This window comes from Apodemus sylvaticus, chromosome X (genome assembly GCF_947179515.1).
Source record: "Apodemus sylvaticus chromosome X, mApoSyl1.1, whole genome shotgun sequence".
In the NCBI taxonomy this organism is placed as follows: Eukaryota; Metazoa; Chordata; class Mammalia; order Rodentia; family Muridae; genus Apodemus; species Apodemus sylvaticus.
In genome coordinates, this window is record NC_067495.1 from 62,857,262 (window position 1) to 62,870,331 (window position 13,070).

General features: G+C 51.7%; 2 protein-coding genes across 8 annotated transcripts in view; one reads left to right on the forward strand and one right to left on the reverse strand.

The window, feature by feature from the left end:
• Nhsl2 (NHS like 2) overlaps positions 1-13,070 on the forward strand; it is a 243,405-nt gene that overhangs the window by 215,137 nt on the left and 15,198 nt on the right. For 2 of the 6 annotated variants that reach the window (XM_052170384.1, XM_052170388.1), the window contains exons 2-5: positions 7,859-8,014; positions 9,824-9,951; positions 10,238-10,430; positions 12,617-12,748. The exons of 2 other annotated variants lie outside the window; for them this stretch is intronic. In XM_052170384.1, the coding sequence (XP_052026344.1) occupies positions 7,859-8,014; positions 9,824-9,951; positions 10,238-10,430; positions 12,617-12,748 (609 nt within the window). The remainder of the gene's footprint in view (positions 1-7,858; positions 8,015-9,823; positions 9,952-10,237; positions 10,431-12,616; positions 12,749-13,070) is intronic. 2 more of the 6 variants (XM_052170385.1, XM_052170389.1) reach the window with 1 other exon arrangement.
• Positions 3,251-7,902, reverse strand: Rtl5 (retrotransposon Gag like 5). Of its 2 annotated transcripts, none has more exons than XM_052170392.1 (2): positions 4,076-7,902; positions 3,251-3,623 (listed from the first exon to the last, which is right to left on the reverse strand). In XM_052170392.1, the coding sequence occupies exon 1, from the start codon at positions 7,396-7,398 to the stop codon at positions 5,584-5,586; it is 1,815 nt and encodes a 604-aa protein (XP_052026352.1). In that variant the 5' UTR covers positions 7,399-7,902; the 3' UTR covers positions 3,251-3,623; positions 4,076-5,583. The 2 variants fall into 2 exon arrangements, with proteins under 2 accessions (XP_052026352.1, XP_052026351.1); XM_052170391.1 differs by having other exon boundaries at positions 4,050-7,902.

Genomic DNA, 13,070 nt, shown 5'->3' on the forward strand with positions numbered 1-13,070 from the left:
ACCTATTGCTTCCCCTCTAGCCTTGTTGTAGGGACCTCCTAGCACACCACCAGCCAGGTCTAAGGGACTAGTCCTCCTTCCAAAGGCTACTACTAATGTAGCATTCATATTCCAGGGAGAAAGCCCACATTCTCACATTGCATAGATCCTGCAGCAATGGATTCATGTTGCAACCCAGAAGACCCTTGTTTCTAGCCTTATGGTTCAATGGGGCCGGGAGTACAGGACAAGGAGGAGCTCCTAAGGGCAGGGCTGGGTGGGAGCAGGGGTAGTTTCACGACGAAAGTGATCTTGGAGTTGAGCAGGTTGCCAGGAGACTGGGGCCAAGAGTATGAATCCCACCTCTTCCCCCTTTTCTTTTTCCTGATTCCCCCTTTCCCTTTCTCCTTTTCCTTTCCTTCCCTCCTTCTTCAGAAGGTTCACATTATAGTGTGCTGGTTGGTCTTGAACTCCTGGGCTCAAACAATCCTCCAGCCTCCTCTGCCTCCCAAATAATTCAGACTAGGGGTCATGTCATTGCATCCTGTATGTTTGAGTTTTTAAGACAGATGGATGGGATGTTCAAAGGCCCGGGAGCAGGAAAGGGTGCGGTGTGTAAGGAGAAGAAGGAACTGACTCAACATGTCTGGAGATAGGACAAGCCAGAAGAAGAAAAGAGTGTAGCTGGGCAGATGAGTGGGTATGCCTACCTTTTGACCAGAAAAAGAAGAATGTTAGAATCAGGTCCAGGAGCCTTCCTCTCCAGGAGAGCCGTTGACAATGACATTTGTAAGTTCAGAGCAGCACGCGTGTCCGTGCACACATGCATGCAAACACACTTAGTAACACCACCCCAGATACATAGAAAGTGGGTTGATTAGTAGAAGATAGTCAAGGCTAGACCAGCAAGGAACTACAGCAATAGTCTAGGGGAGAGATGAGAGATGGGGAGAGGCTGAACTGAAGGGTTATGGAGTCTGGGCTGACTAGATTGTCTGGCCTCTTCCATACCTCAGCCCGGTTCATTTATGTGCGAGAAGTGGGAAGAAAGGCAGGAATTGAAGGGGAACTGGCCCTCCTTTTTTCAGCTGTGTTTGGGTCCTGTGAAATAAGTTTCTCCCCTAAGCCATGGTCAGCATTTCACACATTTCATTTTAACCTTTCTCACATTAACATCTGGAGGGGGGCCATGTCCCAGTCCCTACCCCCCCCTCATCCCCCATTAGGAGGGCTGCTGAGGTAAGGGGCCCCTCTTCTACATCTGCTTGTGACAGGCAGGAAGGGAAGGGGATTGCCAGGAGCAGGTCAGGGCCTGCTCACTGTCAAAGGAAAGATCCACCCCTTTAAAGCCTTTAAGAAACTGTTTTCTTCCGCGTAGATCCCCCTGTTACCAAGGCAACTTGAGAACTCTGGGCTTTGTGTTTCTGCCCAGGGTCCCTGGGGAGAGAGAGCCTGCTGAGCTTTCCCTAGTCTGGGCAAGATGCAGGATGCACTGACTGGAGGTCCTTGTGTGGAGGTAGTAATCTCTCCCTCATTCTTTAGGTGCTTGTCCCCAGGAGGAGCCTTCATTACCCCTTCCTGAGCCCCATAAACCAGTTTTGACCCTGGAGGGCACAGTCTGCACATCAATAGGCCCAACTTCTTCAAGACAAATGTCTACACCCACCTCTGGACTATCCTAGAATCTGAGGCAGGTGTCAGGGAGGGGTCAGCTTACAGCAGACCACGGTATATGCAGGGCAATCATTGTTATAGACTTTTCAGTTGTGTACTATATCTTAGAATCATCTCTCTGGCCTGTTGCCTACTTTGGCACCAAACTGCCACACTGCTATTCTGCCGTGTACCTTGTCATCTGGGCCACTTAGCTGGTTCTGTGAATTCAACAATGACTGAACAAGCAAAGAGGGTGTGGCCAAAGGGCAGGTGCACAGATCCCCTTCTCCTCTAGTCCGTCACCAGTTCTCATTAGTCCTTACAAAACCTGACCCCAGTTACCCCTGCCTGCAGCATCATGAGAAAGCCCAGGGCTGCTGGCATCCCATCTGACCCCCTAAAACCCTAGAAGGAGGCCCAGTGTTCACTGGGACAGCTCACAGCCTGTGCACCCCCCACCCCCACCCCATCCTTCCCCAGAATGAACAATCAGCCACATGCTTTGCAAAACAGAACCCCCACCTGTCTGGTTCCCTCAGAGCACCCCCGCCCAGATACAGCCCACCTGGCCCAGAGTTCCTCCGCCTCCCCCCCCCCACGCCCCACTGAACCCAAGATTCCTGACATTTGGGTTCCTCAGATAAAAAATCCAGCCTGGCTGGATTATAGCATTGAAATGTTGGGTAAAATGGTTCCCCTCCCTTTCTTCTTCAAGTAACTAGGACTGTTACTGTGAGGACTGCAGAATCAGGAGACAGGCCTGCTAGACAGTAAGACGACAGAGAGGGGGCAGAGAGGAGCAGTTCTGGGAGTGGACTACTAACAAACACCAGGATCGTCAAGAAGCCATTCACTGTCACCTATAGGGCAGTGGCTTCTAAGCCTGTGTCCTTCCTTACCATAAAGAGGGTGAGACTAATAAATAACCTGCTGCTGCCCCGGATCTTTATCAGGATGAGGGATAATGGCAGACTCTCGGTGCCTAGCCCAGCACTCACAGGGGGAGGGGCCAGTGGAGGGGAAAATGTTTTCATGCAAGTCTGAGAAAGTTAAGCAAGTCCCAGAATGAGGGTGCAGCTCTTTCTGACTCTACAGCAGGGAGGTCTTGCTGGTACTTGGCCTGCTCTGGGAATTTGGTTCCAGCTAGTTCACTGGAGTCCCATAGCACCACCTAGTGTCCCAAAGTGGAAGGGCCCTTTCTCTCCACCCCGCCTCCTTTCACTCCTTCCTTCTGAGAAGTGCTTGTTGTTGCTGGACCTGCTTTTCCTAGAGGATTTCAAGGCTTCAGGCTAGCACAGATCAGCTGAGGTGCCTGGCATATAAGCACCTTAGGTCCCCGTCTTTGTTTGTTCAGCAACACAGAAAGACACAATCTTTACACACCCTTTATTTTTTTTATTGAGGAGAGAAAGCTTTAGCATACAGAACAATTTATCTTCACAGCACAATAATACAACAGTAACAGTAATAACAGTAACACATTTGTTTCTCTGGAGCCTCCGGGTGTCTCTGGACCACCCTTGTACCCTGCATGCATCCCCACCCCACCCCCACCCCATCCCACCCCACCCCACACCCACACCCACACCCACACCCACACCCACCCCCCTCAACCCAAGGAGGCACTCAGAGCTTTGGGACAGCTCCTGTAGCTGTCATGTCACAAAAAATATTGAAGAACTGGGAAAGAAGGGAAAAGGTCAAAGGAAGTTCAAAGCCCCTGTGCCACTAGAGGCCCCACAGACCAGTTGACTGCTCGTGTGCTTGGTCTCACTGGCTGACGCCATAAACAGTCAGAGGAAGAAGCACCATGGAGACAGGCAAGCCTGTGCCAGGGGGTCTCTGGTATCTGAGGTACAAGACACCTGCCTTTTGCACTTCTCCACAAGTACCAGGCAGCATGAACAGCATGTTGACATCAGCAGACAGGGTCCATAGCTTCAAAGCAGAGCGCTTTCCCTTCTGGAATTCTCGCTGGAGGAAATAAGCTGGAAAACAGACACAAAACAAAGTCTCCACGTGGTTCCCTTTACTCCTGCCCCGGGTGGGAATGAGAAAGCCAAACCACTGAAATGTCTAACAACTGACTCGGGAAGGTGAAATGATTCTGCGTCACACAGATGACAGCCATTTCAGTCCTGCCGCTGGTCCTCCAGCAGGATGACCTCACCTTTGAGAAAATCCACTAGAAAGAAACAAACAAATGCTGCCTCTGTGTGGCGAGGTTCTGAATGGTTGTGAGGGAGCTATTTGGTCCTTATGGCGTTCTCTACTTCCCAAATCTCCCATAATGACTATACATTAACTTTTCTCTTTGGGGGAACCATTGTAAAAGGTAGCAGCAGGTTATAGAAACCCAATTCCACTGATCTTCAGGCTAAGAAAACAAAGTGCTAGGCAAAAAAGCCCCTTACCTCTTGCTGATGAATAGAGATCTCACCGTTAACCAGTCTGAGGACTAGGTCTGTCTAGGACGCCTCTTCCTCAAATTCCTTCTGTGGCCTTACGTTCAAATTCCAGGGCTGGGTTCTCATCTTCAGACTCCAGTGAGGAAGAGACACCATTTACTGCTTTCTTCCTACTGACCACAGACACTTGAGCTCCACCTGGCCCAGTTGCTAGGCACTGCGCAGCAAGTTCAATACCCAGGAACAAGCTGGGCCAGCAGGGAAGCCAGTCTGCCATTTTGTGGCCAGAAGTGACGTACTACATGTGTACTTTCCACTGTAGAAGCAGTAGTTTCTGGACCCAAAACTGAACAGCAGGTCTCTTACTAGGGGCACCTGAGTTTGTGCCCAAGAAGTCCCAGGAGTGTGTAGGAGGCAGTAACCTCTTAAGCCACATTGGTTAACTCAAGTTCCACAGCAGGCCTGGGAGAGACTTACCCCTCATGTGAGAGCCACGGGGGGGGGGGGGGGGGGGGTTGGGCAGCAGCGCTGCAATGAGTCCAGTCTCTGAAGACCAGCCCTGTTTTCTCCTCTCAGAACTGAGGACTCCTTAGAGTCAGAGGGGCTTAAAGAGTAGGCCAGCAAGGCCACCTCCACAACCTTGAGGACACAGTCTCCTCAGAGGCCTCTGGCTGGAGCTGCAGTCTAAAGCCTAGCCAGGAGAAGAGGGCCCTGTTTCTAAAGTAAAATTCACTCCTTAGTTTGTCAAACTGAACTGTGGTGCTGCTGCCACCTCTGCCTCCCCCTGCCCCTAATACCAGTCCTTTAGGCAACATGAAGGCTTTGGAAGTAGCCAAAGTCTTTGCAAGGGTCCTGAGGCAGGAGTCTGAGGGAAGGTAAACCCCAGCATTCAAAGTGAAGTCCTGTTTGCCACCATTGACCAAAGAGAGTAAGTCTCAGTCAAGCTGTCCATGGCACACATGGCTTTGCGTGTTCTCGCTGTGCTCAGTGTGGGCTCCCCTTTCAGGCCCTTCTGCTGGAAATACGGCAAGTACATAGTTCTTGGTATCATCCTGCTCGTTGTCTAGTAAGTGGCCTCGGGGCATTAAGGGTTTAGATCTAATGCCTTTAGATCATTGGTTGGGGCAAATCACTCAGGCATTGTGGTGAAGTCAGGATAACACTGTAGAACACAGGGCAAAGAAGCACAGGAGAGGCAAAGACTGGGGACTACTAGAGTTGACAACAAAGGTGACCAGTGCCATTTACAAGAACAGTCCAGGAGACTTGCTTGGCAACTTGTGCGAGGACTGAGCAGAGTGCACAGCAAGAGGACCGTGAGTCCTGACCTCTCCGTTCCTAGATGGCCCTGGTTGGGCACATTTCACTCTTCGAGTTGTGCTTGCAACACCATCTGGAATTCTGCAGGTCTTCTTTGGGTTCTTCCAGTCCGGAGCTTTCGTACGGACTGGTCAGTAGATGGGGCACAGCACAGCAGCAATAGCAGAGGCAAGGGAAGCAGTGGAAGGGTGTGTTCCCTGTGGTCAGCTCGCCCCAGTATTCACACTCGAATTCGGCCTTGAGTAGCTCGGTGGCCCCCCTGCCTAGGAGTGAGGCAGAAGAGCACTGAGGGCCGGCTTCGGCTTCGCATTTGGCGTTGCCCCAAGCGGCCTGCGTGGCGAATCAGTGGTGGCGAGCTGTAAAAGGATGAGTTGGTCCCTGGAAGGCCCTCCAGCAGTGGGACTCGATTCTGGTTCCTCTGTCTGCTAGCAGGCATTATGGGGGGTGAGACACCCAGGTAATTTTCAGCATGGTAGCCTATGGCAGAGCTAATGGTCTGGGTTGAAGTGTCAACAAGGACTGGTTCATCCATCACCATCAGCTCCCCGTGTAGGCCATGATGGTGGGCAGCCAGTGCATGCATGTGTGCATGGATGTGTTCATGCACATACACATGCTCATGTACTATCTCCTCCCTCTCCTGCTCCTGTTCTGACTCCAGGACCGTAACCACAATTTCATCTTCTTCTTCATACTTATTTTCATCACTATCCTCATCCTTCATCTCCTCCTCCTTGTCTTCTTCCTCTTCTTCCTCCTCTTCCTCCTCCTCCTCCTCATCTTCATCCTCCTCCTCATATTCATAATCCTCATCCTCATCCTCATCTTCCTCATCCTCCATCTCTTCTTCCTCTTTCCTCATCTCCTCCTCTTCCTCCCTCATCTCGACGTGTGGGAAAGCCTTCATGTGCTTCCTCTGGTCCTTCAGATAAAGCCTGTACCCGCCTGCCTCTTCCCCCTCACCCTCATTTTCACTGTAGAACTCCACACCTTCATTTTCATCCTCATTAGGAATTAGTGCAAAAGGGCAGCAGCTATTTTGAACTCCAGGGAGTGAAGCTGGCCTGGGGGCACGCACTCTCCTTTCGATCCTGACACACTCAAGAATCAGCTCGTCTAGGTCTGCCATTTCGGTTGACCATAAGAGTTCCTTTTGGAAAAATTCTGACAGGCCTTTGAGAAATTGGTTTTGGAGGCGACAGTCATCCCAAGACAAGAACTGGGCCAAGAACTGAAAAGCATCTGCATAGCTGCCCAGGGTGCAGTTTCCCTGCTTGAGCCTGCGTATGGCCTTTTTAGCTACGCGCGAGGGGATGGGGCCACAGAATTCCTTACGGATTTCATCCAGGAAGCGCGGGAAATTGGCATGCAAGGAGCTTCCTTCCTGGGTGACTGAGATAGCCCAGTCTCTCGCTTCCCCTGTGAAAAAGGAGATCAGAAAAGCCACCCGTTCTGCGCCCCCAGGGAAGTGATCCTCGTGATCAGCTATGAAAGTCTCTAGCTGCATCAGAAATTCAGCCAGGTAGACGGGGTCGCCTGAAAAGGGTTCTATGTCTGGCCGCTCCAGGGGTGGCAGAAGGAACTCCAAGGTTGGCTCCTTTGACATGGGGGAGTGTAGTTCCGGCTGGGACAGGCTGGGTGACAGAGGAGGGTCACTGGACCCGTCGGGGTTAGTATAGTCCTGGACCACATTAATCAAAAGATCATCTGAGACGTACTCGGGATCTGTGCGTGGAGGAGGCCAGCACAGGAAGGGCACCACCTCCTCCTCTTCCTCCTCCTCCTCCTCCTCCTCGGGAGTGGGATCGGTCTCATTGAGCAGGAACTCAAAGTTCTCCTCGGCAAGAACCGGCACTATGGGTATGGGCCAGCGGATGTAGCCCGAGACATTGCCCCGCAAGGAATTAACCTCGGCCAAGGCTCTTCCGAGCTGCAGGCCCAGTTGGACATTCTCTCCTCGAAGGGCATTTAACTCCTCTCGCAGGGCCACATTCGCCAAGCGGAGGCTATTGAGATTTCCCGCCGCCTCAGACATTGTGACAAGTTCCCGGGGCTTTGAGTGCCGGGTACTTGGGGGTAGGAGTTATGGGGACAGCGGGAGGAGGCAGAAATGAGGAGGTGGGCGTGGGAGAAGACCAAAGTGTGGCGACAGGGCGACCCGGCGCAAGCGAGCCCGGGCCACACCCACAGGGGGCTCGGTCCGGGACTCGTTACCTCTTGGCAGGGGTCGGAGAGGGCAGGCAGCAGCTCGGGACCTGGAGGCGACAGGAGCAGGAGACAGACGAGACGCTGGCAGAGGTGACGCCAACAGAGGCAGGCAGAGTAGGAGGGAAGGGACTGCGGCAGGATCTGTCGAGGAAAAATCTTGCAGACAGCGATCCCTCCTCGCCTTTTAAGCTCAGCCACGCGCGCCCCCCGCAGGGGCGGGCCTTCGGGAACTGACGGAGCCCACTGGCTCCCGCGGCTGCGCTCTCACTCACTCTCTCCTTCCCTAGCTGCAGCTAACTCGGGTCGGGAAAATGCGACAGCGACTGCCCACTCGAGGTCGTCATGGCGACAGCCAGTGAACGTGTTCCTCTCCTCGGGCAGGCCCCCGAGTGTAGAGGAACTGCTTCGCGAGGCGCAGCTCAATCTCCAGAGCCTGTTGCAAGGTACTGCGAGGGCGGGGGGCTGCCTAGAGGCGGCTGCACAGCAGGAGGGAGGCAAAGAAGAAACGGGGAGCCGCAAAAGAAAGGAAAACAGTTCCAAACCACCTCTCTTTTCACCTTCCAGACTAAAGATGCTAAGATTCTGTTTCCAGGGCTGTTGCTCTCTCCCTCCCTTTTTGGTTCAGTAGTCCAAAAAGGGAGAACGGATGCAGGCTAAGACAGGGCAGTGGTCAAGCGATTCACGGAAAAGGAAATGAGAGACTCCCTCAATGAGGACCCACATTCCTTCCAGCCCTCCGATTATATAGCCCATACCTTGGAATTCTGGCACCAGAAAACAAAGGGGTCTCATCTTACCTGGACTCCACACACTCTGCTCTTGGAATAACCTCCCGCCACAATGAGCTCCTCCATACAATCACATCACCAAGCTGTCTTAGCTTAGTGGTAACGTGTGCAGGGCCCAAGATTCTATGTCCAGCAACACACACACACACAAAAGGGCATCTCTTGCCACCTGAGTTTCTCTTACTACTTGAGTTTTACAGAAACACTGGACACGGGTCTGGATCCCCCAGGAGGTGTCCAATGGATACTAAATATACAAAATATCTTATCAGTTCTTATATCTCCATGCCAGCATATATTAATCCCAATGCAGAATAGAAAACATCTGATGCACCTCCCAACTGGGATACAGCTGAAACCCCCAACTCCCTGTCAAGAGCAGTAGTGGCCTTAGAGAAGCAAGATGCTAAGAGATAACCATGAGCCCTGTGTCCAACAAGGAAGAGTCAGCATAGAGGGGGGGGGAGGGGAGGTGCTGGTTTAGCACAAGCAGAATTAGGACCAGTAAGCAGAAACTCAGAGAGAGGCACACTCTACCTCCAGACAAAGAAAAACTTCCAAAATGCCCAGGGCCCACAGTTCAAAGGGAGGAGTGCTCTTTGGGTGTCTGCCCTGAGACCCAGCCCTGAGAGCAGACCTCAGTACCACATCCAGAGTCTGTTCGAATGCACCCAGAGCCTAGAATGCCCATTCTGAGCTCTCTCTTTCTGCCTTTCATCTAAGCCTTGGCTTTGGTGAAGCCCATTCGAATCTTACTCATACTCATGGCATCACATGTTTCTGAACTTTGGTGTCTTCTATGCCACCACCTTCAGTTTCCTTACTTTTAGCCTTCCTAGACCTGACCCCACTCACAGTGGAACCAGACCTAGAAAACATCAAGTGTGAGTTCTTACGGCCAGGTATGGTGGCACAAGCCTGTATGTAATTCCAGCACTCAAGAGACTGAGGCAGGAGGATCTTGAGTTCTGAGACCAGCCTGGGCTACATGCAAAACTTGGTCTCAAAGAAAACAGAGCAAACGTAAGTTCTCACAATCCAAGACAGGGTTCCAGACTGGACTTCTCAGGGTGGTTCTCTTCCTGCCTCCTGCACATTGCTCCTGGGTAGTGCTGGAGAACACCGGAAGAGCTGCAGCGCCTCAGAGAACGGAACTTTAGCAAAGGATGGCTACATCCTAAGTGTTGGCTCCCAGCTGAGCACTTAAGGTGGGGACCACTAAGAGAAAACATGGTCCCCCAAAGCAGCACAGCTTGGATTTACTGACTTTCTTTCCTCTTCTACCCTCATGGTCCTCGAAACCAAGCCCTTTTCCATTTCTGAATCCAATGGCCAGAAAATAGCTCAAAGAAGCAATCGAGTCAGGCTGAGCAGCTTAGTGCAGGAGACTGGCTCATGGTCCTCCCCTAGCCTGGCACCTGGCTGAGGCCCCCTAGAGTGTGTCTCCACTATGCTGTTTTTCAGAAGAGTATGAGGAACAGTATTCGGAGGCCAGACTTCTGGGGCAGACCTTCCGCTCTTCTGATGAGGCCCCTGAGCCTACTCCCAGTCCAAGGCCCCAGTCTGCCAAGCGTCTGGAGTTTGTATTGATGGTGAGTTGCCTCTGCCCCAACCTGGGAGAGCCAGCGTGCACCCACCGACAAGGGATCTCGAACTGTTTATGTGACCTCTCCCCACCCCCACCCCGGAAGCTGCTCTTCATCTCTGCTCACTAGAAGGGAAGGGTCCTGTGCAGTGGGCGCCTAGCCAGGCAGCCTGTACATGCTTGCCTGCATTCAAGAGGACGTCTCCAATCATTCTGCCTAAGCAGCCATCCTATGGGCGCCTGCACCTCGCCACTCAGAAGCACACCCTTTCCATCACCCTCTCTCCCAACAGCCTGCAAACCGGCAGCTGAGCGAGGATGAGACCACGACCCAGGGTGTGAGGGCCCCCGAGGCCTGCCTGAGCCTGTCTACTGCCAACAAGCAAACTGCCTGGAATGACCCCTTCCCTCTACCCATCCTAAAGGAGAAGCTCTGGCTTCAGCCCTGCTCCACTCAGTCTGACCTTGTGCCAATCAACATCTCTGGTAGAGTTGCTGAGAACCACCTGTCTGCTTCCCTTCATGCAGCCGGGCCTATCCTCTCCAAACGCACTGGGAGCTGGGGAGGGAGGGCCACTCTGTCTGCTACTGGCTCATCCTGCACTGTCCAGGTCATGACTCCTCAGGGAGTGGAGGCTTGCTGAAGAGGGGACTGTGACCGCTCTTCCCTCACCTTCCCCCATCTGCACTGCCGAGATAACTGATAAACCATGCAATAGCGAACAAAGAGTTCTTTACAGGATGCGCCGAACGAACTTGCTGAACTTGGGTGTTGAGTTTAAATGGAAACAAAGTTTGTAAATTTTGTTTGTTTCGGGTAAAGATAATGTTATAAACCCAAAGCTGGGTCTGGAACATAGAAATAATAGCAGGAGAGCGGAAGCAGAGTACGTGTGGTTTAATTGTGGCATAACAAGGCAAGGGGACACAAAAGACACAGGGAAAAGACAGAAAGACCAAAAAGGGGGGCCCAGGATGACCCTGAGAATAGTGAGAAAGCATTTGCATTTGTCTTAGTTCCTTTTCCCATTGCTATGATAACAGACCCAGACAAAAGGAACTATGAGTAAAAGAGTATATAGTGGGGCCCAGTTCATGGTACGGTTCGCCAAAGGCAGACAGAACATGAAAGCACCTGGTCACACTGGGTCCACACAAAAGAAGCAAAAGATGGTGAATGCTTGCTGCTTCTCAGTTCCCTTATCCCATCTGTAGGGTCCGGGATCCCCTGCCACAGTTAGGCTGGGTTTTCTTGTGTAAGTTAAGTCCATCCCCACAGGCACACCCAGAGGCACATCTCCCAGGTGATTCTAGGCCCGGGCAAGCTGACAGCACTATGTCCCCGGGCAAGCTGACAGCACTATGTCGGTCTCCAGGTTAGGGGCCCACGGACTCCTGCTTTCACTCCAGTGGCTGTAAGGAAAGGGGCCAGTTCTATCAGGAAACAAGACATGGGGCCCTAGGAGAGCGAGACCTCAGAAAACTGAAGGAGCAAGAGGAAGCCTGGAAGTTAGTATGGCTGCTACTGTGTTGAGGAAAGTTGGTAGAAGCATTGAGGACAGCTCTCTGGCTCTGTGTGCGCATGCTCCTTGGGTATGGGTCCATGCACTGTTCCCAGAGTCATCTTGAAAAAGGGGCAGGAAGTAGAGCTCATGGCCTAGGGAATTTTGCCAAGGGGAGTAAAACCACCAGATGAGACTCACAAAGCAACAATGTTCTAAATAGCTATCTCACTTGCAGGCTGTTCTTGAGTTTCTCCTGTGGAGCCATTTGCTGGGAAGGGGCTGTAGTAGTGGGGGGGGGGCAAGGTCTGCTCAACCAGTTGTCTAGTGAGAGACATGGAGGGGAACTGCCTGTCTAGCCCCATGGACCATCATCTCATCCTGACTTTGCCCAAGCAAACTGCAGAACTAAAGGCTAACCCAGCACTGCAAGAGAATTAGCTAGGGCTCAGTGAACACAAACTGCAGGTGGCTATAGACTATCCGGCTGCTTCTTAAATGATGAGGTCAGTAGAAGATAGCATCTTCACCTGGACCCTGTGAAGACCTAGAGAAAGCATCCTAGCTAACTCTAGGCATGACAGAACATACTTGTAATCCCGTCGCTCTGGAGACAGAGGCAGGGTGATGAGGTAAGGTCCAGGCTAGACTCACAAAAGCAATGCCCAGGAGTCCGGAGTGCATCCCAGTGGCAGAGCACGTGCTTTGAATATAGAAGGCTCTAGATGCTATCTCCGGCTCCAGAGGAGAAACTTTAATGATCACAATCAGATGCCATCTACCCCCAGCCCAGCACTCCTACTCTGCACGCAGTGATGCTCACCCCTGCCCCAAGGACTCCTAGACCCTTCTACCTAGGCCCTCCTCCCAGAAAGTTGAATGTTCTGGAGTTAAGGTCATGGAATTTCAAAAGCTACGCAATTTATTTCGGTATAGAGCCAGAGTTGAAAAAGCACTGCCCCAGTAAACCTATGAAGTCTAGGTAAACCATGTATGTATGTGTGTATACCCAACACCAAATTGGGAGGGATGGGGAAGAAGTGTCACCGGCCTGGATGCTCTTCATGCTCATTGCTACTGTCATCATCCCTTCTCTCTACCGCAGTCCAGCTTCCTCCGTACTGTAAACAGAAACCAGGATGCACCCAAGTGTCTTTATTTTGACTACAGGGCAGCAGTTTGATAGACATGCAAGTTTTCGACACTCGTTGTTTAACACAGAGACAGCCGTGAACCCCAAATCCACCCTGAGGCGGAGGCGGACCATTATTGGATTCTCTAACTTTTCTCAGCGAGACCAAGGTGACCCCAATACAGTTGATCCCCTCAAATCTTTTCCCCCACCCTTCCCACTATTCCTGCCATGCAAATGGCATTGTGGCAGTAGAGTACTAGAATAATTCTGGGGAGAGGGACTTTGAATATCCTGAGAAGGCCAATGTGGTAATTAAATGTTAACCAGGGGCTTTTAGAAAGACCAGCAATTGAGTTTGGAGAGCAGATATCTCAGGCTAATAAATCCTTAACAATAAATCCTGAACAAAAAAATTATTGTTTGCCATTACAAATGGAAAATAATTTAGGTATGAAGTACGCATCTTTTATCCCAGCACCCAGTACCAGA

Excerpts from the sequence above, each read along its gene's own strand:
- Rtl5 (XM_052170392.1), bottom strand. The coding sequence starts at position 7,398 with ATGTCTGAGGCGGCGGGAAATCTCAATAGCCTCCGCTTGGCGAATGTG.